At 37.1% G+C, this 21902-nt stretch overlaps 1 protein-coding gene across 1 annotated transcript; it reads right to left on the reverse strand.

Annotated features, from left to right (window-relative positions):
• Positions 1 to 3762: 3762 nt before the first annotated feature.
• On the reverse strand, positions 3763 to 6052 carry LOC110875352. Its single transcript, XM_022123550.1, has 4 exons — positions 5686 to 6052; positions 5468 to 5625; positions 3934 to 4578; positions 3763 to 3840 (listed from the first exon to the last, which is right to left on the reverse strand). Exons 1-4 carry the CDS (start codon positions 6050 to 6052, stop codon positions 3763 to 3765), a joined length of 1248 nt encoding a protein of 415 aa, XP_021979242.1.
• Positions 6053 to 21902: the final 15850 nt, after the last annotated feature.

A 21902-nucleotide genomic window follows, 5' to 3' on the forward strand; every position in this document is an offset into this window, starting at 1 on the left:
AACCCTTCTGATCGGATTGTGTTATCACACGGATCGCGATCTTGATCGAAGGTTGGGGAATTGCCACGTGGAAAGTAGACAAATGGAGGTTTCTCTCCATTCTCATGCTTTCATTGTGATTCCAGGGAGGCCTGAGATGATGACACGTGTCCAGACGGTTATAACCGCTTGGTGGTGCACGATTGAGTCTTCTAGAAGATTATTGCCATAATCCAGTGTGACTCTTTACTGTGTGGAGTCAGTTTAGTAAATAATATCCAAGTCTGGGTATTATTTAAGCGGAAGTATTCGCTAGGAATTTTATCCTTTTGCTGTAGAGACATGGCGTAAAGATTTGCTTACTTCCTTTGGCGCGCAAGGGTTGTCTTATATTTTTCTTCTAAGCTCTTTCTGTAGGACCAGTGCGCGGTCGCGCAAGGTCTAAAGAAGGTTAAAAGATGAGATTGTGGGATGGTCCCAAGTACTTGATATGGAGTTTTTGGGACCTTACCCCTTCAGTCCCCAACTTTCTAAAATTACCTAAATAGTCCCCAAGTTTTCAATTTTTGTTCTGGGATAGGCCCTGAAACGGATGGGGGTTAGTTTTTGGTGTTAAGTAGGTGTGAAATTACTAAAATACCCTTATCATAAAATCAAATTATATACACCCACATATTATCCCTTTCTCTTCATCCCTGCTCTCTCTCTCTGGTACCACCACCACCACCGTCACCTCCACCTCCACCGCCGCCATCGTCACTGACCACTACCACCATCATCACAACCACCCCTGCCACAACCACCACTTAACACTACTTCTTTCTCTTCCTTCTCTACCATATTCACCTTTCACCGTCACCACCTATCATAACCACCAGCCAACCAGCCCCACCCACCCTACACCCTCTTCTAACCCCTCATCTCTTCTGAAACATATCTGAAATCAGACCATCGAGTGTAGACGACAGAATTGGTTCGATTTGCAGGTACGATTAGGGATTTCTACCGGTAGAGACGAAGGGGATTTCTGCCAGGTAGAGACGAAGGGATTTTCTGCCATGTACGATTAGGGCTTCAATTTGCAGGTTCATAGGTGGGTGATAGTGGCGGTTTGGTTCGATTTGCAGGTTTGTAGCTGGGCAATGGTGGTTGTGACTTGTGTCAATTGTAAGTAGATTTAGACCTTTGCAATTGTGAACTAAAGTGATGATTATGCCAAAAATGGACATCATATCTATTGTTGAATTTCTTGAGTTTAATAGATGGGTATTGGAGTATAAATGACTTTTAAAGATGAAGATGGAATCATGCGGTTAATTCTTTTTGCCTATGTTAGAAAATCAAAATTTGTAGTGACTATTTGATTATGTGAACTTGTTCTTTTTGATTCTGACATTAAAACCCAAATACACATGAGTGCGACAATATAATGGCGGGCCAGTGGTGATGGCAGGTGGTCGTCCGATGGTGGGGTGGTGGTGGTGTGTTAGTGCTCGGCAGGTGGTGGTGGCTGGAGATGGTGGCTGATGGTGCCTATCTAGTAGATAGAGAAGGGTTGTAGAGGGAGATCGGTTTTAACCATGTGGGCCCCACCTGATTTAATATACTAATTAATTTATTTTAATGACTTAAAAGTTATTTTTTTATATTAAGGGTATTTTAGTAATTTAACACCTACTTAACACCAAAAACTAACCCCCATCCGTTTCAAGGACTATCCGGGAACGAAAGTTGAAAACTTGGGGACTATTCAGGTAATTTTAGAAAGTTTGGGACTATAGGTGAAAAAAAACGAAACCACAAGGACTATCCGGGCATTTTTCTCAGATGTTTATTTACTTAAAGTTTTAAGTGGGTTGGGCCCAAAGCCCATTAGCGCATGTCTAGTCTTTTGTGTGGCACAATTACATTTCTGAGTTCTGTTTTCGCACCCAAACTTTGTGGAATGTTGTAAAATGTTTATTTAGAGTCTAAAGCACGAAAAATAATGTAGGAAGTCAATGCTTCACGGGTACGTTTGTCGGTTACGTTAAAATCGCATATAATGCTTCGGTTGTCCTTTCTAGTCCGTTTTTTTATCCGATTTCAACTGTGAATATTAAAATTCGATTACGAAGCTAAATATATCATAATATTTTGGTTTTCAAGATAGTAAACGAGTCCGATGCTCCCGTTTCATTGTCGGTGCGTTCTTACTGTCGCGTTTTTCGTTCACGTATGCGTACTGTGACGTTCGAAAGCAGAATAATTTCGTAAATAAATTCATGTGTATAATATATACGTATAAAACTTGTATTTTTCGGCGTTGTCAGTAGTATTTTTTCTTGTGTCAGTTCGTTACCATTTATACGTTCGGCAGTTTTCCCGAAAATCACCATTCGCGTATGTAAAGCCGAATAGACGTTCCTAGGTTTTCCAATGGCCTAATTAAGTTAGGTTGTGTCTTAAAACACTACTTAATGTCTGTTTTGCGCTTAATTATAAACCGAAAATTACCGGTTGTCACAAGTGGGTGGCGACGGCGGTAGATGTTGGGGTCGGAGTTGGCGTTGGTAGCCGTGGTTGTGACGGCGGTGGTGACGAAGGTGGTGGCGGGTGGCGGGTGGCGGGTGGAGGGTGGGGGTGGGTGGTGGCAACAGTGGTGGGTTGTGGTGTTGTTAATCAAGGGTTAAGAGAGAATGAAATGGCGAAAAAACACAATGGAGACGGATGCAATATTTTGAGGGAATTGAATACATTTTAAAATTGACGATTCCATTCCATCAACTAATGGAACACTCTTTTCTTCATTCATTCACAATGATCAATTTCATCGCACCTCCCATTTCTTCGTATCAAACGCTACCTTAGAGGTGAAAACCACCGGTGTTCTGAGTCGAGACCGAAACCACTTTGAAAACCAATTTCCACCTAGCAAAACCAGCTTCTCCAGAGGTAAAACATGTCCTAGTTTCAAATTTGAATGGCAAGATTAGACCGGTTTTAAATTTAATTCATTAAAACCGGTTTGAAAAATTAACCTTTTCTACTAAGGTCATAGAGCTGTTAGTTATAACTATTTATTTGCCTAAATGACGTTCTTTCTTTGTATATATTTGTGTCTTTGACGTGTTACTTTAATCAAATAAACTCTAATCTCTCAAAACTTATAAACACTATCTAATTATAGGCACTCAAAGAATTATCTGTTTGTCATATGATCTTGTTTTATGCTGATCTTAACCCTTCTAATTGCTTCGAGTTAGTTCTTATAAAAAACTGTTTAGTCCGGTTTCGACTTGGGTCACCAAATTCAAACCAGTTTAAGAAAACCTTTTAATGTACTGTACACTCGCTTGTTACCCTATTATTTTGCTTTTCAGCTGTACTTATCTTTGTCATTTGGTGTTTTGTTGATAGTAAGGTTGTGGTTAGCTTTTTAAAGATTTGGTATATATTGGTTGGTAAAGCAGGAGGGCAACACTTCGACAGAAGCTTTCAGTATAATTTTCTACCAAATAGCATATCAAATAAACGAACTAGCGCATTTTTTTTGTGTAGAAAGTTCGTAACAAGAAAAACAACTTGACAAAATTTTCAAATAATCCACACAAACCTTTTCAAACGAATTGAACATAAATATTGGTCCATAGATCTCTCCCCAGGAGAGCAAAGATTTTAATAGGATGATTGAAAAGAAATATTACTGATCAAACAAAGAACACAATAACCCGCCAATTTTTTTAAATAACATTATTTAGCCGAGCAAACGAGAAGTCGAGAAACACAACAATAGTTCCAACTTCACTTTTTAAGTTGATGCTTAAGGCTATCAGTCAAAGTCGAGCAAGATCTTAAGGATGCTTTCAACAATTTTAAGCACTGCAAATGAAAGTGATGTTTGTGAAAATTAACTCTAATGAAACAAAATAATATAACAAAATCAAGGTAACAGTATAAGTATGTGATATATACCTCTTCCAAGCCAATGCTAACTTCACATCTCTCAATATCGTCTAGCGGGACATTCAACTTTCTCAGAACGTCAATAGTCGAATGCGACGTGGATGGGGTTATGGTTAAGTCATCTGTCACCATAAACATTCCAGATTGCTTTAAGAAATTTCCACCTGGCCTTGGGTCTTTTACATGTTCACACAACGTAGGGGTGCATTTTAAGGGAAAAACCTGGTTTTTCGAAGAATATGGCTGCCCAATATGAGGTTTAAGCAACATATCTTTGATATCTTGTGACATGAGGTATCTTCCTACACTCATATTTGATATGCTTTTGAAAACATTATCCATACAACTTATAGAAGAAGCCCCATTCAGCAATGTCCCAACTACTGTTCCTAAAGGAATTGATAAAATACCAAAAAGAAATTCAACAAAGTCTTCTTTGGTTTCTGCAAATAAGAGCTTTCCAGATGACTTTTGCAAGAATACTTTCAGCAGCATCGTTGAAGTTGCTGATACCTCTTTTTTCAATACATCGCACTGATCAAAGCTACTTTCTTCGCAAGAACTAAAAATTTCTTGGTTTGGATGCATCTTAGAGAAAACTAAATATGTGAACGGATTATCGACTGTTAGCGCCAATTTTAAAAAATAAAGCACCTGCGTATATTTGAAAACTAATATGTTTTTAGACTAGAGTTAAAGATGTCAATTAGTATATACCAACACACGCAAAAAATGCTAGTAAATCCAGGTTTTGTTGACTGTTTATTTGACTTTATTTAAATGTTTTAAGTAAAACTTAAATTTAACATAAAGAAGTTTACAAAATAATAATCGAAATTTTTCTTCCAAAAAAAGTTCATCCAATTATAGGATTAATAAGATGACACATGTTAAAGAAAGTCAAATTCTACACCTACTTCATATACAAGATTATTTGGCCATATTCTTTGGTCGTTCTAAGGTTTTTGGAGGCTCTAATAGAACTAAAGAGTCGGGGCGTTTTGAGACTTGAACCTAAAAATACAATTGACAATAGCAAATCGCAAAATCAAATCGTAAAATCGCAAATATCAAATCTCAAAATTGTTTTTCTAAGGTTACTCAATTGCAAATCGCATCATCGCAGGCAATCAATTACCCCTAATTCCTCCCCCAATCGCCATTCACGTTAGAAGCACTTGCGAGGTCTAGACGTTTTACTTGTTTAGGTTATTTAGGCTAATTACACATGTAATGAAGAAAGAAAATAAGAGGCACCTACTTTGGAGGGGGGGGGGGGGGTAAGCTTTTGCCTAGAATGCTAAACTTATAAGTCCGTCCCTGATCTTTTAAGAAATTAAATGTAAAATCATTGTGCGTCTCCTCAGCGCAACAATATATGTGATTATAACGTTAAAAATTAACTAAAAATTAATATATAAAACCTTAAAACTGATAAAAACACATCATGTGAACAAATTAAAACTAATTAACTAAAAATATTACTGTAATATATAAAACCTTAAAACTGATAAAAACACATCATGTGAAGAAAAACTATTACCTCGTTAGAGCACATGTCTAGTTTTCTCTCCTCTAGATAGCTTGTGTCAGTAATTCCACAATCAGTGAGTAATCGAATGCCACTTTCCGAAGTATAAGGTTCCACACAAAGATTGTCACTAATAATAATAGTTGCAATATCAGAAACAAACACACATCCTGCAACACGAAAACGACAATATCTTTCAATGTTGGAATTCAGAGAAGTAATACACATACTGTCTTGAGTACAACCAAAGTAACTCAAGGGCTGTGTGTCGTCTATTTTCAGTTTAAGCTTTCTGCAGTGATGATATGACAGACTCATGGGGTTAAGAAGTATAGGTTTGCATTCGGCAGACGATAGGTAGCAGTCAGGAAAATCCTTCAGACTTTGGTACAGATTATTCAAGCTCCCAAGACCCTCAAACTTTTTATCATCAACTTTTCCCAAGATCCTGACAATTGTTCCAATGGGCAATGTCATGAAGCTGAATAGAATGTCAACAAAAGTGTAATCAGCTTCAGCATACACCACTCTCTTATACACTTTGTCTACGATTACTTTTACCGAGATTTTAGCTTCGTTTTCTTCTATGGCCGCCATAGTATACTAGAGAGCACACAAAGAAAGAAAAAAGAACTATACGTGTGTGTATTGTTTGGTGTATGTAAGATTGGTAATTAAACTGGCTGTGAGGTATAATGAAAAGGCTTTTATTAAGAGGTATTTAATGGTAATTCAATTCTCAAGTATCTTTGAAATTAATACGTTAAAACTTGTAGAAAATGTTCAATGTTTTCTTGTAAAAGAGCTTGTCATGTGAACGACCTTTCATCAAGATTTTCTAGTAAAAGATTAACACAAGCGACCTCTTGATTTCCTTATAACAAATCCATGCAAAAAAAATTTAATGTGATCGAGCGACTTCTCATGAAGATTTTCTTTTAAAATCAGTTCGATGCTTTCCACATTTATTAAAGCTTTAGGTGATGAATTATGTTAGAATGTTTTATGCTTATAAAACTTGTTTTAATGCCTTCTTGTATGACCAAAGGGGCACTACTCTATAGCTATCCGGATGACTTTATCTAGGTAGGTCACCAAATAAGTGTCACGAGCCAAAGTTTTATCACAGTGAGCTTTCAAACGGTGGTTTAACCTAGATTGTTGGGGGTCTAATCAACAACGTTGTCCACGATCGTGGGAGTAAGTTGCCTTTCGCCTATGGGTGTACCCTAGTGGCTAGGCTTTATTGGAAAGTAAAAAAAATGTAGATTGGTTGTGAATTATGAAAAACTAGTGGACTTTCTCGCAACGGTGTGACAGAAGATTAATATGTACAAAAAACTTAAAATAATGGTTATAATAGTTTCATACAAGTACATAAACATGCAACTTCTTTTTTAATAAAGATAGGACAACCCCGTATATATATTAACATAAACATTACACGAAAAATATTGGATGTTTGAAGAAAATATTGCTAAGACCATCCGTAATGGTACGTGGTTGGCCAAACCAAGAGCTCCACACCGCCCCTCCAGCTCGTGAAAGGTTGTTTCCGGCCTCTGCTCGTGGTCCTCCTCACGCGGTGATTTTTGTTTCATCCAAGGAGTGTGAGCCCAATATGAAGGAAAGAGTGGTATGTAATAGATTATACGATATACATTAGATTATGAATCTGTATATTTAATATATCATGTATATCTCTCCCCTAAAATAGGAGATCTCATTTGTTTTTTTTTTTTTTTTTTTTTGAACGGCAAATTTGGATCACTGACGGACCACTGAAGTATCATCGTGCCACCAGCAGAACCACCCGATCATATCCATCTCCACTAGGCAATAATACCTATACACCAGTTCAGGAGGAAACCCAATAAATCTGGGAAAACCCCCTTTGTAACTTATATATATTGTGATTACATAATGAAAGAGTCAAGATTTATCATTCTATCATGGTATTATCCTAAACACGGTCCCAATCCTAGTCTTCCCAACCCTAGCCAACCATTACAACATCCCTTGATCGTAATTCTCCGTAATTTTTTTTCCAGTCCGAGTTATTCTGCTTATTCTGTTGCCCTCTCAACATCCATACCCTCTTCTAGACCTCTTTCATGGCTTATCCTCTTCACCCTGCAGTCACCGTCTCCGATATAAAATCCCTCATCCATGTTTCTCTGGATACTGAATCCGGCCACTACACCACATGGTCGGAACTCTTCAAAATCCTTTGCAAAGCTTATCAAGTGTTTAATCATCTCAATCAAAAACCTGTCGCGTCTTCTTCTGATAAAGACAAAGACAACGCTCCTACTAAATCTTAGGATAGACTAGACTCCATTGTTCTGCAATGGATATATGGAACAGTCTCAACCGACCTCCTCCTGAAACGTAATACACTGACTTGTGACGTCTAGACTGCCCCTGCAAATCTGTTTCAGGATAACAAGGCTACAAGAACAATTAACTTGCAAAACAAGTTGTTACTACAAGGCTGTATCAGTTTCCAACAATGTTAGCTTATTGTCAGGCGATGAAAGTTATATTCGACCAATAACATAATGTCGGATCTCCAATAACCGGTGAGCAACTTGTTCTCCAACTCTTAACGAGTCTCACCTAACAATATGAAGGTATCGCCATGTTTATTCAACAAACTAAACCTTTTTCCTGATTTTTATGATTCTAGATCTCGCTTATGCATGGTCGAAACATGGAAGCTCAATCAAGCTAAGCAGGCTGCTCAGATCGTCAGTACTACCCTAAGGACGTCAACGGATCAAACCGGCTCCAGCAACACAAGACAGGAACAACGGGATGAACCTGCGGAGCGTGGAAGGGTCCGAGGTCGTGGCAGGGGCCACGAACGCGTGTCTTCTACTTGTGGATGCGGTTTCGGCTCCAACCAGCCTCCACAAATTTTTCTTACTAGACCAATCAGTTTCAAAACTGGCCAGCCCCAACAATGGTTATGCACGACAACCCTGGCCAGCTTAGAACAACATGCCCTCGTGCCCGTATCTTACTACTCCAAGGCCCAATAGTTCAGGACAAGGTTTGCTCGGTCTAAGGCCCATTCAATCATTTGCCACCAGCTATGCTCCAACAGACATAGACTAGGCACTTTATGCCATGTCTCTCAATCCTCCGGATCACAACTGGACTATGGATATGTGACACGGGTTATATGACTCCCAACTCTACTCTCTCGTCTTCTTTTAAGAATAGCATTATTTGTAATATTATCGTGGGAAATGGCAAAACCATTTATCGTATATGGACAAAGCGACCTAACCTTACCTCCCCTCACACCCACCTTCTAAATTAAACCAATTGCTTTATGCTCCTTCCTTGATTAAAAACTTATTATCTTCGCGACGTTTTACTACTAATAACAAACTTTCTATTGAGTTTGAACCTTATGGTTTTTTATGAAGGATCTCAAGACTTGGACTCCTATCCAACGATGCAATAGCTCTGTGGACCTCTATACCTTTGATCCTGGACAAGTTTCAAAGAGCATTTCTCCCACTGCCCTCACTGTTGTCACTCAGGAGGACATCTGGCACCAGGGATTTACTTTAATGCATTCACTTAATAACTCAAATTTCATTAATCGTGGCACTTTAAAGCCTAAGTTTCGTCAATCATGCATGTTTGGTAAACATATTAGACTTTCGTTTGTTGATTCTATTAATGCTACTACTTTACCATTAGATATGATACATAGTGATTTACGGACCTCCCATGTTTTAAGCACGGGTGGTCCCTGTTACTGCATTCTCTTTCTTGATGATTTCTCTAATTTCTTATGGACATACCTGTTATCAAATAAATCACAAGTTTTCTCAATTTTCACCACCTTTTCTAATCTCATTCACACACAATTTGAACGTCAGTGTGATAATCGTAGGGAATATGAAAACACAATGTTTCAGTACTTTTGCCAACAAAACGGAATTCAGTTTCGATTCTCTTGCCCTCATTCGTCTTCTTAGAATGACAAAGCCGAACGCAAAATACAGTCCATTAATAATATTATTTGAACCTTCTTGCGCATTCATCCTTACCAAACACATATTGAGGTTGCCGCCTACCTTCTAAACATTCTACCCAGTAAACTCCTTCACAATAAATCCCCTATTGAAATCTTATATCATCGCATTCCCTCTTACACTCACATATGCGTTTTTGGATGCTTATGCTACCTACTTATTCCCCATACCACTCTAAACAAACTCACCTACCGTACCATGCCTTGTGTATTCCTTGGTTACCCATCCAATCACCGAGGATAGAAATGTCTAGACCTCTCAACCCATAAAATCATCATTAATCGCCACGTGATTTTTTATAAACAAACATTTCCCTTCGCTAATCACTCCAAACCTTATCCCCACTCTTACGACTTCATAGACACCCATATTCACCCAACCATTTGGCCTCACACATCAGCCGGGATCACCGGCAATCTAACAACCTCTGGTCTGATGACCCATGACTTTTTGACTCTTCATGACATGAGAATAATTTAGAATGTTTGCTTGAGAATGGAAGTGAATGAATCTTTTTAGAAACTGAGTTGTAGAGTTGAAAAAGAATGATTTTTGATGATATTGTTATGATAAATAATCTTTTGTTAGGGTGATAGAGAAGCCTCTGATAATGAGGATGATGATGATGATCTCTGTTAGTTGTTTTAAGTGATGCTGATGATCTCTGATAATTGTTTTAAGTGATGATGATGATCTATGTTAATTATTTTAAGTGATAATGATGATAATGATCTCTATTAATTATATTTATAGATATAGATTCTTGAATATATATGCTAGATGATTTGGACATGAATGCTGTTATTTGAAAGAATGGTACTGTATTTTCATGGAACGTACAACTGAATATGCTTAAGGTACAAGTATGTGTTGCATGCCGCACAATGAGTGTGCTATGGGGACCACTCACTAAAATAGACAATGCAAATTAATATGTGCTCAACGTGCAACCGCACACCCATAAAGCACTGAATATACGGCATTAGGTACAAGTCTGTCACACCCCGATATTTTACAAATAATCCAGTGGGCCCGGTGAGGAGTATCGTGACGTATTTGATATCATCATAGACAATTAAACAAAGTTATAGCACAGCGGAAGTCTTGGAAGGAAATTACTATTACAAACCAAATGTTCAAAGTTTAAAATAATAATTATACAGATAGTTGTAGAAACGGATCCACATGAGGATCTAAATAATATACAAAACAATGTTTATCAGACTTTAAGGCGTCTTAAGGACTTGCAAGATCCTTTATTAGACACCAAGTAGCTCCCAACCTATTTGCGTGTAGTACCTGTCACTTAGTCTTTTGAAAAATACATCAGTTTACACTAGTAAATACAATTAACTGACTCATTTGGATATGTTTTAAGAAAATTGGTTTAAGTGCACAAGGCACGAAAATCTTTTATAACTTGGGACAATTATAGTTTTTAATCTTGTTTTTATAGATTTACATGTTTGTCATACTGTAACACCCTTACTATTAATTAACAGTTTTGGTATAGTTTACGAAAATAAACATGTAATTATGATTTACATATACGTTGAAAAATATGGGTAAATTAAAACTTTTACAATTTTAAAATAATATGACATAATGTAATTGAGTTCGCCGTTTTAAAATAATGATGAAACAATGTGCGGAAGCTTCTTTTTCATGTGTTCGGTTCTTGTATGCCGCTTGATCTTCATCCGGGTATTGCTGATATTCACCTAAAATTAGAACCAACTCAAAAGTTAGGTTTGGTAGTTAAATAACAAGTTTAAACAATTCCGAAATTCAGAATGAATGAAATATAATTTTTTGCCAGCTCTTTGAAGTCTGTCGAGGCCCGTGAGAGACTTAACCTCAGCATTCGCGGGGCGCCACAACCCGTGGCGGGGCGTGACAACATACGTCTTCTCCGTCGCGGGGAGCGACGGCCCCACTTCGACAGAAAGTTTATTTATGTTGTTGCATTTGACCAGCTATATTTTCAAAGAATATTTCCAACTTGAAAGTTGCATAACTTTTGATCTAGAGGTCCGTTTTGCGTGATTCTTTTTCCTGCGCATCCGTAATTTAACTCAAATCGTTTTTGTAAATATCTTTGTGTTTTTAATTTATCATAGTTTTTACATTTTAGGGGGAGTAAATCCAAATTTGAAAAATTCAAAAACATCAAAAAATTTCAAAAACACAAAAACAATAGAAAAACAAAAATGAGTTTCCTGGCGAGCAAAAGAGAAAATGATAGTACATCAGTGGCCTATCCAAACCTCTTTAAACCTTAAAATGAAAAACGATAAGCAACTCTATATAAGATGTATCGGTAGGCTCACAATCATTTTAAAGTGTGCAGAGTGATATAAACTTAAATCAACTGAAGATTGTGTGGGAACCGCTCATTAGCATATGGTCTTGGTACCGAAATTTTGTTTGAGAGATTGCCGAGGTTCTGAGATATGTGGTCTTTATGCTGTTTATCATCTGGGTATCATGGTTGTTTCTTTTACCGAAATATAACTGAGACGAAATCTAGATCTTCCATGATACGACCTCAATAAGTGATCAACAATCACATGTCCATCAATAAGTGATAAAATATCACAGTTTATCCGGGAGTCAAGTTCGTCTCTTTGTTGTACGTTAGTACTGACCTGTTCACGGACTTGCTCCTGTGCCCTCATGCATCTGAAACTCAAGTTCCTCATCAATAAGTGATTCTATCACATACGGCTTGTTTTCAACCAAAATAAGTGAGTATCTCACATTTTCATATACGTCAAAACAGATGATAAATGGTATACTCAGCAGTAAGATGAACTCTCGTCCATACCATGATACGAGAATGTGTCATGTGTGGATGAACACCGGTCGGTAAGTATAAATCATACCTTAATCGTATCCCTTAATCGCGAGTACATCTGATAAGTTGAGCTTATGTGGACAACAATACCGATAATCGTTATAGGATGCTTATCTAAATATTAACTAATTGAACAATAAGAGCGTATTGGCATGACCGTACACTGATATGATTCTCTTACCCTCGAAACTCGCAAAAAGAATGTCTGTAAATATTTATTTACTGCTTTTCAGTTTCTGCATCTTTGTATATATTTATTTAGTGCTTTTCAGTTTCTGCATCTTTGTTAGTTGTTTTAAGTGATGATGATTATCTATGTTAATTGTTTTAAGTGATAATGATGATGATCTTTGTTAATTATATTCATCGATATAGATGCTTGAATATGTATGCTAGATGATTTGGACATGAATGTTGTTATTTTAAAGAATGGTACTGTATTTTCATGGAACGTACAACTGAATATGCTTAAGGTACAACTCTATGCTGCATGCTGCACAATGAGTGTGCTATGGGGACCACTCCACAATGAAAATTAATATGTGGTCAACGTGCAACCGCACACCCATAAAGCATTGAATACAAGGCATTACGTACAAGCCTGTCACACCCCGATATTTTCCACATAATCCACACTGCACGGTGGGGAGTATCGTGACGTAGTTGATATCATCATACACAATTAAACACAGTTATAGCACAGCGGAAGTCTTGGAAGGAAATTACTATTACAAACCGAATATTCAAAGTTTAAAATAATAATTATACAGACGGTTGTAGAAACGGATCCACGGGCGGATCTAAATAATATACAAAACGATGTTTAACAGACTTTAAGGCATCTTAAGGACTTGCAAGATCCTCTATTACACACCAAATAGCTCCCAGCCTATTTGCGTGTAGTACCTGTCACTTAGTCTTTTGAAAATGTGTCAGTTTTACACTGGTAAATACACTTAACTGACTCATTTGGAAATGTTTTAAGAAAATTGGTTTAAGTGCACAAGGCACGAAAATCTTTTATAACTTGGGACAATTGTAGTGTTTAATCTTGTATACAGATTTACATGTTTGTCATACATATGGGGCCCAATATAGAAACCGAGATGTGATTAACCGACACACCACTTTTATAAACCCATAAAGGAGTTATCCCCAACTTGTGAGTAATTTATATCTTAGCATTTGCATCTATCAGGTGTATGCCTACACCCCATGCATAGGTCGTGGCCATTTGCAATTAAATGAGTCGAGGATATCCAGGACACTGTCACATTAACCTTCAATGTTTATGTTATCAAACAATATGGATTAAAACGGGTTATGCGGATTAATTAGTCACAATCCGACCAAGTGATCCCATACCCGACCAAGCGGTAATAATTTACCGTATCCCAAGCCATTATAAGGGAAAAGAAGTTAAAAGTATTTACCTGAGTTATAACTTTGATTTTAAAGCAAGAGTTATCTCAGCCGTATAATTTACTTAGACTCGCGAAGGTAGCTTTTACTGGGGCTTCCTAGTCTAGAATGAAGGTAATATTAACCTATTAGAATATTAACAGGTCTTATTTAAGTCGTAGACTTAGACCGATTAGCTTAAAGAACGATTTACGGCACGATACGCTAGATTAAGCGATGACCGGAATGGAATATAATTTAGACCCAACAAGTATGAAGACTTGTATGCTATGGGTAAACTAAATACATTTTGGATTTTGAAGTCTAAATGAAAAGGTTAAACCCTTTTTGGTTAACTTTTGCAAACTAGTCACATAAGTCGAACCGAATGCGTATAAGCATTAACGGGTAACCAGATAAGTCATATACAAGTTCCATATGGTATTATGCTTAAAATATGTTATGATAACAGTAGGATATCAACATGTATGCCCATATAGGTTTTAAAATCAAATTAAGCCCCGTAAAGGCATTTTGGTCATTTTATAAGTTATAAAAGGAGTTTGCATGTAAACTGAAGTTTTGGTCATAAACATTCTGTGAAAATATTTAGTTTACGATATAAAATCAGTAGGATATCAATTATATGCGTGGTTTATGCTTTATGGCCAAACTATGCACCGTAGGGGTAGTTTGATCATTTCACACGTAGCTTTAGGGACTTATTTGGGATTCTGAGTTCATGACTTGTGCCTACTGTAAAAATATTTAATATGGTTTATACAATCGGTAGGTAACAAGTCTTGGATGCTAAGTGTGGTTTTAAACCATACTCTAATTAGCGTCAAAGTTGGTAAATGACCATATTCTTGATGTTTATGTAATTCTGATGTTATGACCAACTTTGAACAGTCAAAATATTTCATAACATATCAGTAGCAAAAAGGTTTTGCATGTTTATTATATTTAAAACCTATTTTTGTTACGCCCAAAACACGTTTTACCTTAAAAATGACGCAGCGGAAAAAGGGCTTTAAAAATTTCTTTCCTTAATAACGACATTACTTTCGAGAAGGTTCCAAATGCTAAAATGTTAAACGTTCTATAAAAGAATTCACAACATTCAAACTAAAATTTACATTTCTAGACGTTGTATATTTCAACTATATGATCGATCTATCCGTGCAATCCTTGCTCTTGACTCAATCTACGTCCGCTTCACTTCCTAAGTAGCCGAAGAAGTCCGGGTAGCACCATCCTTACTCATCCTCTTATTCCGGGTTGGGCTTAAATTTCGTAAGAATCCGATGTACTAGTTCCTGCATTACATACCAACCTCAAACGCATAATTAGTAACGTTAAAACTCTACGTATTTAAATCATGCACACGTACCATCTTACATGCATACATACTCCTCTACGTGCATACATACCTTTCTTATAACTTTACATACGCGCATACACTCATACAGGTCATTACACATACATACATACACAACCACATACGTACATATCTTTCCTACATCCTTACATAATCATACAATATTTACATGGGTCTTAGACGTAGGTTTAAAGCCCATAAACATCTAAGGAACCATAAAAATCATGTTTTGGAAGGTCCGCCGTAGTCCACGGATAACAAACCGAAGCCTACGATACATAAATCAACTTAAATAACAAGAATTTAGCTTTTGAGACTTGAGGAGGCCGTCGCCGACGGCCCTAGGGGCGTCGGCAACGGGCCTTGCATTTCCCCGTAGCCCAAAAACCTCGTAGACAGGTAATTAACCCGTAGGAGAAAAACTGACTTTCCCCTACCCATCGGCGACGCCCCTATACCCGTCGGCGACGGGCTCTCTAAAATGCAGTTTTCTGCAGTTCCGTTTCGTCGTCCGTACGCACTAAAACGCGCATAACTTTCGAACCGTTTACCCGTTTAACCTCCCGTTTCTTCCTACATGCTTGTAAATTCACATTCTATCATATGGACTTAAAATCCTACCTCCAGATTAAGGAAATTCTTAACTTACATGCATTCGACTTATTATCATTTTCCAACTATTTGACCCGTTCGTGCATTTATCAACATAATGTGTTTATTTGACCTCAATCTCATATGAACTTTAATAATTTCATTGGCGTCTATCATAAAAGATTAAATTCTCGGATGTCTTGCATCCTCTTAACTCATTTTCGCTCAAAAGCTTATTTTTGACCCGTTATGGGTATTTGCGCATTAAGTGGACTATGGCATACAAAACCCTATACTTTGTTTCCATACTTGACCAAGACATTACTCTAATCGAATAGCTCGTTTCCAAACGACTTCTAAGGTCGTTTGCCCGAAATACCTATCAAGGGCATTTTAGTCAACTTTGCTCTATCCTTAATACCAAAGGAATTCCTTACATAAGTAACCAATCCTACTACTTAGCTACAATTCTTAATCACACATACCTTGCTCGGATCAAAACTAAGATCCGTTTAATACTTCATTGACATCATACAATTCATTCCTATTTGACCTCAATTATCATATGTAATTAATTTGCATATAACATTACATAAACAACTAAGAAGTGATTACGGAATCACTTACCTTGTGCATCCGAGCTCGTAACCGCTTCCTTGCCTCATCTTGACCCGTTAGCCTTCCGTGCTTGGCCTATGCTCGTGTGATTCCAATTCTTTCATGTCGCCATGCCATAATCATGTTAGTATTCATGCTCTTTCAAATTAACACATATTTACCTATTCTTATCAACATCGACTTTTTCTAACATGCATACGACATGATTTGTCAACCATAATATTTAATATCTTCGAAATCCAAATTCTCTATCACACATAACACATAATCAATGCTCACATACTTATACTTTCATAACTCTACATTCGACAACCATATCTTATAAGAATCAACTTAGCATAATCCTAATATCATTCTTTGTTAGTGAAGTCGTACACCATATTCATGTTCATCATAGCATTTCTCATACTCATAAACATGGTTTTCCTTATATATCCCTAAGATTACTAAAATTCAGCCATGATTCGATTTAAACATGATAACATTAGCAAGTATTCATGCCAATTTTAGATCAAATTCATACATTCATCAAAACCCACTCCACGGTTGTTCTCCAAAACTGAGAATCGAGACATACCTTGGTTAAATCTGGCTTAGATTATCACTATTAAGGTTCATGCAGGTTTGATTTTGGCCAGAATCCTTCCAATTCGTCGCTTAGGGTTTGAGAAGGGGTTTTCCCCCTTCTTTCTCTTCTCTTGTCGAACATCCACACACGCCCAAGTGTGGGTTTGGGGCTTTTAAGTTTTATTTTTATATTTTATCTTTTCATTCAAAATTAACCCCTCAAGTTTGTCCTTGATCATAATTTACCCAATTCATACTCTTATTTGTTTAAACCAAGCATTTAACTTGGTTTAATAATCTAGTTATGACATCTTTTTCTTTTAATGTGATAACATATTAACAACTAGATAATTCTAGTTTTGAGGTGTTACAAGTCTACCCTCCTTAAAGGAGGTTTCGTCCCCCAAACCTTGTTCATTCTTACCCTTACGTTTACTTTGTACCCATTCAGAGTGCATAATACAATATGAATACATTCCAGATCTTGGCCTAAATTTTAATTCATAATTAAATGTAATTGTACACATTGTCCCTACCTACTTAAATCAAGCCACATAAAAAGGTCGGAAACTTATCCAGAGCTCTAATTAGTGTCTTTTACTTTATAATATTATCTCTTAGCACATATCATCACTAGCGTTTCATTCATCGAATTTATTCCAAATGTATACAATTATTAATCGTGCAAACCTAAGTCTGCGGCTTGTTTCTAACTTCCTATATAAGCATATTACATTAATATATTTTCTAATCGAATTAAATCGATTTATTTTATACTACTCATACATCATATACTATCTTCCAATTTGTTCACTATGAGCCATCCTAAACATTCCATTACTATCATTACTTCGGATTACCTTTAAGCTCTTAGGAGGGGCCGATATATTATCATACGCATACTATAATCATTGAAAGATTTATTATTACAACCAAAATCACCCTTCTCTTATCCGTACTTATCATGAAGACTAGGCATTATTTCCATGGTTACGATTGTTAATTATGCCATGCGTATCTTTTCTACAAGGTCTTGTTCAAATGAACATGGCCAACAAGCCGAGCATCAAGGTTAGCATTTCTTAACGATACTCGCCGTCTCGTATATTCTATCAGAATTTCCACAGTTACGATCATTCAACTTCAGTACCACCAGTTCGCATAGAAGTATTATTCAATACGTAACTTTCTATTTAACATCCATAAGTTAAACCGTTTACTAACCTCGCTAATTTGGCACGAACCAACGTGTAACAACCCGAGTTGACTCGCTCCTTCACGAATCTGTATCTTAACAGGGTTGATCTTGTCCATCTGGTATCATGAGCTTTCATTCATGAGTATTCTTTCACCGTCCTAGGTAGATTTATTGCATCATGATTACTGCCAACCTCATTATAAAATTAGGGGTTTACACATTTCATTCGATTTCATTCAGACATGATGTTTATCACATCACCTCATTTATATATTAATACTTTCTCAATTACTTCTTAAGACATTAGTGTGTTAGACCTATTCATAACGGGTCAATACATGGCCATTCTTAATATATCATTCTTATTGTTTGACCCGTTCTTGATGGGTAAATACATAACCATTATTTTGTAATTCTTTAACTCATTTGGTGTACTACACTACACTTTTCCTCTCTTCTATAGCACTCCCACGGTTTGAAATTAAATTATTTCTCAGCTTCTGTAGTTTGACTTTTCAAGGTCAAACTGCCACTTATTTCTTATTATATAAATATACATACGTATCGAAGTACATGTTTGTACTCCTTTTCAATTCAGACATGCTTACGATCTCATTACTTCACTGTGCCAGTGTTTTCTTGCAAACACTTGCCCTTCCTGTTTTAAAAGTTAGTCATAATACTTATCTCGCTTACAATACCAACATTTTAGTTCCATTCGCTCATATACTTTCATTTCCTTTACACATTTGATTACCCAATTAAATGGGTAATGTCATATACTCTCATAATGAGATTCAAGCGTACCACTTACGACCCGGTCACATCGGGTTAATTGCTTTCAACATAAATCTTTCGTTCTATCTGTATAACGGATTAAACTTCATACATTCGTTATTGCATTCACGACCACCCGTTCTAAACAGATGGTACCTTATCCTTACTCGACTTGTTCAACTTGAACCGATCGACTTGCGTAGCTTATTATAGCATCCGCTATCATAACCGAATCCGCAAGGGATTTGCATCATTCGTATCTTTCATTCCTTGAATCCGTCTCGCGGATTCATACTTTGCATTCATATCTTGTTGATCCGTACTTTCTTACGGATTCAACATTCTTCATTCTTATCACTTATACTTCTTATTCTTACGTAGTATCCTCAATTTTTTTTTTCCGAGAGTCTTATTACCCATTTCACCCGCACGCCCACCTGCTACCCAGTTCTACCGGACATACCTGCGATAATTACCATGGTCTCACAAACGTCAAATGCTTCTTGCGTACTGGCTAGGTGCGCAATCCACACACTAGTTTTGTGCCTTCGTGTAATTATCGCCTTATGTCCGAGAAATGGGTTTCAGTTTCATGCATATTTCCAAAACTTCCCCAAGGCCACATCATTGTCTTTCGTTTAATAATTACCCTCCCAAAGAGATCTCTTCCTTTTTCTTTTAACATTGGTACCCATACATATTAGCAGCGTGTACCTAGGGTTAATTTGCCTATTTGCATTTTTGCCTGCCTTAGCATTCATCCTATTCTGCATCCACGGACCATCCTCTTTAATCACTTATGCTTACCTTGCACATACAAAACCGTTAGTTTCTTTATTCACATGCATAAAAATACATACTTACATAAGCTTTTGCCTTTAGGCCTCGATTGAGCCTTGGATTGCACGGGTTCTTGGTCACGAGAGCACACCGGTTTGAGTTCAAGTATTTACCTCTTGTTACTTGATTCTCTCAAACCCGGGCTCTGATACCAACTTGTTACGCCCAAAACATGTTTTACCTTAAAAATGACGCAGCGGAAAAAGGGCTTTAAAAATTTCTTTCCTTAATAACGACATTACTTTCGAGAAGGTTCCAAATGCTAAAATGTTAAAGGTTTTATAAAAGAATTCACAACAATCAAACTAAAATTTACAACTCTAGACGTTGTATATTTTAACTATATGATCGATCTATCCGTGCAATCCTTGCTCTTGACTCAATCTACGTCCGCTTCACTTCCTAAGTAGCCGAAGAAGTCCGGGTAGCACCATCCTTACTCATCCTCTTATTCCGGGTTGGGCTTAAATTTCGTAAGAATCCGATGTACTAGTTCCTGCATTACATACCAACCTCAAACGCATAATTCGTAACGTTAAAACTCTACGTATTTAAATCATGCACACGTACCATCTTACATGCATATATACTCCTCTACGTGCATACATACCTTTCTTATAACTTTACATACGCGCATACACTCATACAGGTCATTACACATACATACATACACAACCACATACGTACATATCTTTCCTACATCCTTACATAATCATACAATATTTACATGGGTCTTAGACTTAGGTTTAAAGCCCATAAACATCTAAGGAACCATAAAAATCATGTTTTGGAAGGTCCGTCGTAGTCCACGGATAACAAACCGAAGCCTACGATACATAAATCAACTTAAATAACATGAATTTAGCTTTTGAGACTTGAGGAGGCCGTCGCCGACGGCCCTAGGGGCGTCGGCGACGGGCCTTGCATTTCCCCGTAGCCCAAAAACCCCGTAGACAGGTAATTAACCCGTCGGAGAAAAACTGACTTTCCCCTACCCGTCAACGACGCCCCCATACCCGTCGGCGACGGGCTCTCTAAAATGCAGTTTCCTGCAGTTCCGTTTCGTCGTCCGTACGCACTAAAACGTGCATAACTTTCGAACCATTTACCCGTTTAACCTCCCGTTTCTTCCTACATGCTTGTAAATTCACATTCTATCATATGGACTTAAAATCCTACCTCCAGATTAAGGAAATTCTTAACTTACATGCATTCGACTTATTATCATTTTCTAACTATTTGACCCGTTCGTGCATTTATCAACATAATCTGTTTATTTGACCTCAATCTCATATGAACTTTAATAATTTCATTGGCGTCTATCATAAAAGATTAAATTCTCGGATGTCTTGCATCCTCTTAACTCATTTTCGCTCAAAAGATTATTTTTGACCCGTTATGGGTACTTGCGCATTAAGTGGACTATGGCTTACAAAACCCTATACTTTGTTTCCATACTTGACCAAGACATTACTCTAATCGAATAGCTCGTTTCCAAACGACTTCTAAAGTCGTTTGCCCGAAATACCTATCAAGGGCATTTTAGTCAACTTTGCTCTATCCTTAATACCAAAGGAATTCCTTACATAAGTAACCAATCCTACTACTTAGCTACAATTCTTAATCACACATACCTTGCTCGGATCAAAACTAAGATCCGTTTAATACTTCATTGACATCATACAATTCATTCCTATTTGACCTCAATTATCATATGTAATTAATTTGCATATAACATTACATAAACGACTAAGAAGTGATTAGGGAATCACTTACCTTGTGCATCCGAGCTCGTAACCGCTTCCTTGCCTCATCTTGACCCGTTAGCCTTCCGTGCTTGGCCTATGCTCGTGTGATTCCAATTCTTTCATGTCGCCATGCCATAATCATATTAGTATTCATGCTCTTTCAAATTAACACATATTTACCTATTCTTATCAACATCGACTTTTTCTAACATGCATACGACATGATTTGTCAACCATAATATTTAATATCTCCGACTAACATGCATCGACTTTTTCAACTTGCATACAATTTCACTTTCTAACTTCACCTAGTCATTTTGTCAAACACTTGGCGTGCGTACTAACATTTAAGCACATTGTACAAGCAATTTAAGCATATTCTCCCCATATTCACCTCATGGATCCTTTCATTCA

This window comes from Helianthus annuus, chromosome 9 (genome assembly GCF_002127325.2).
Source record: "Helianthus annuus cultivar XRQ/B chromosome 9, HanXRQr2.0-SUNRISE, whole genome shotgun sequence".
Taxonomy (NCBI): Eukaryota; Viridiplantae; Streptophyta; class Magnoliopsida; order Asterales; family Asteraceae; genus Helianthus; species Helianthus annuus.

Coding starts and splice junctions, on each gene's coding strand:
- LOC110875352 (XM_022123550.1), bottom strand. CDS start 6,052: ATGGCGGCCATAGAAGAAAACGAAGCTAAAATCTCGGTAAAAGTAATC. Junction 5,626..5,685: donor CTTTGGTTGTACTCAAGACA/GTATGTGTATTA, acceptor TTCGTGTTGCAG/GATGTGTGTTTGTTTCTGAT. Junction 3,841..3,933: donor TTAGCATTGGCTTGGAAGAG/GTATATATCACA, acceptor TTTCATTTGCAG/TGCTTAAAATTGTTGAAAGC.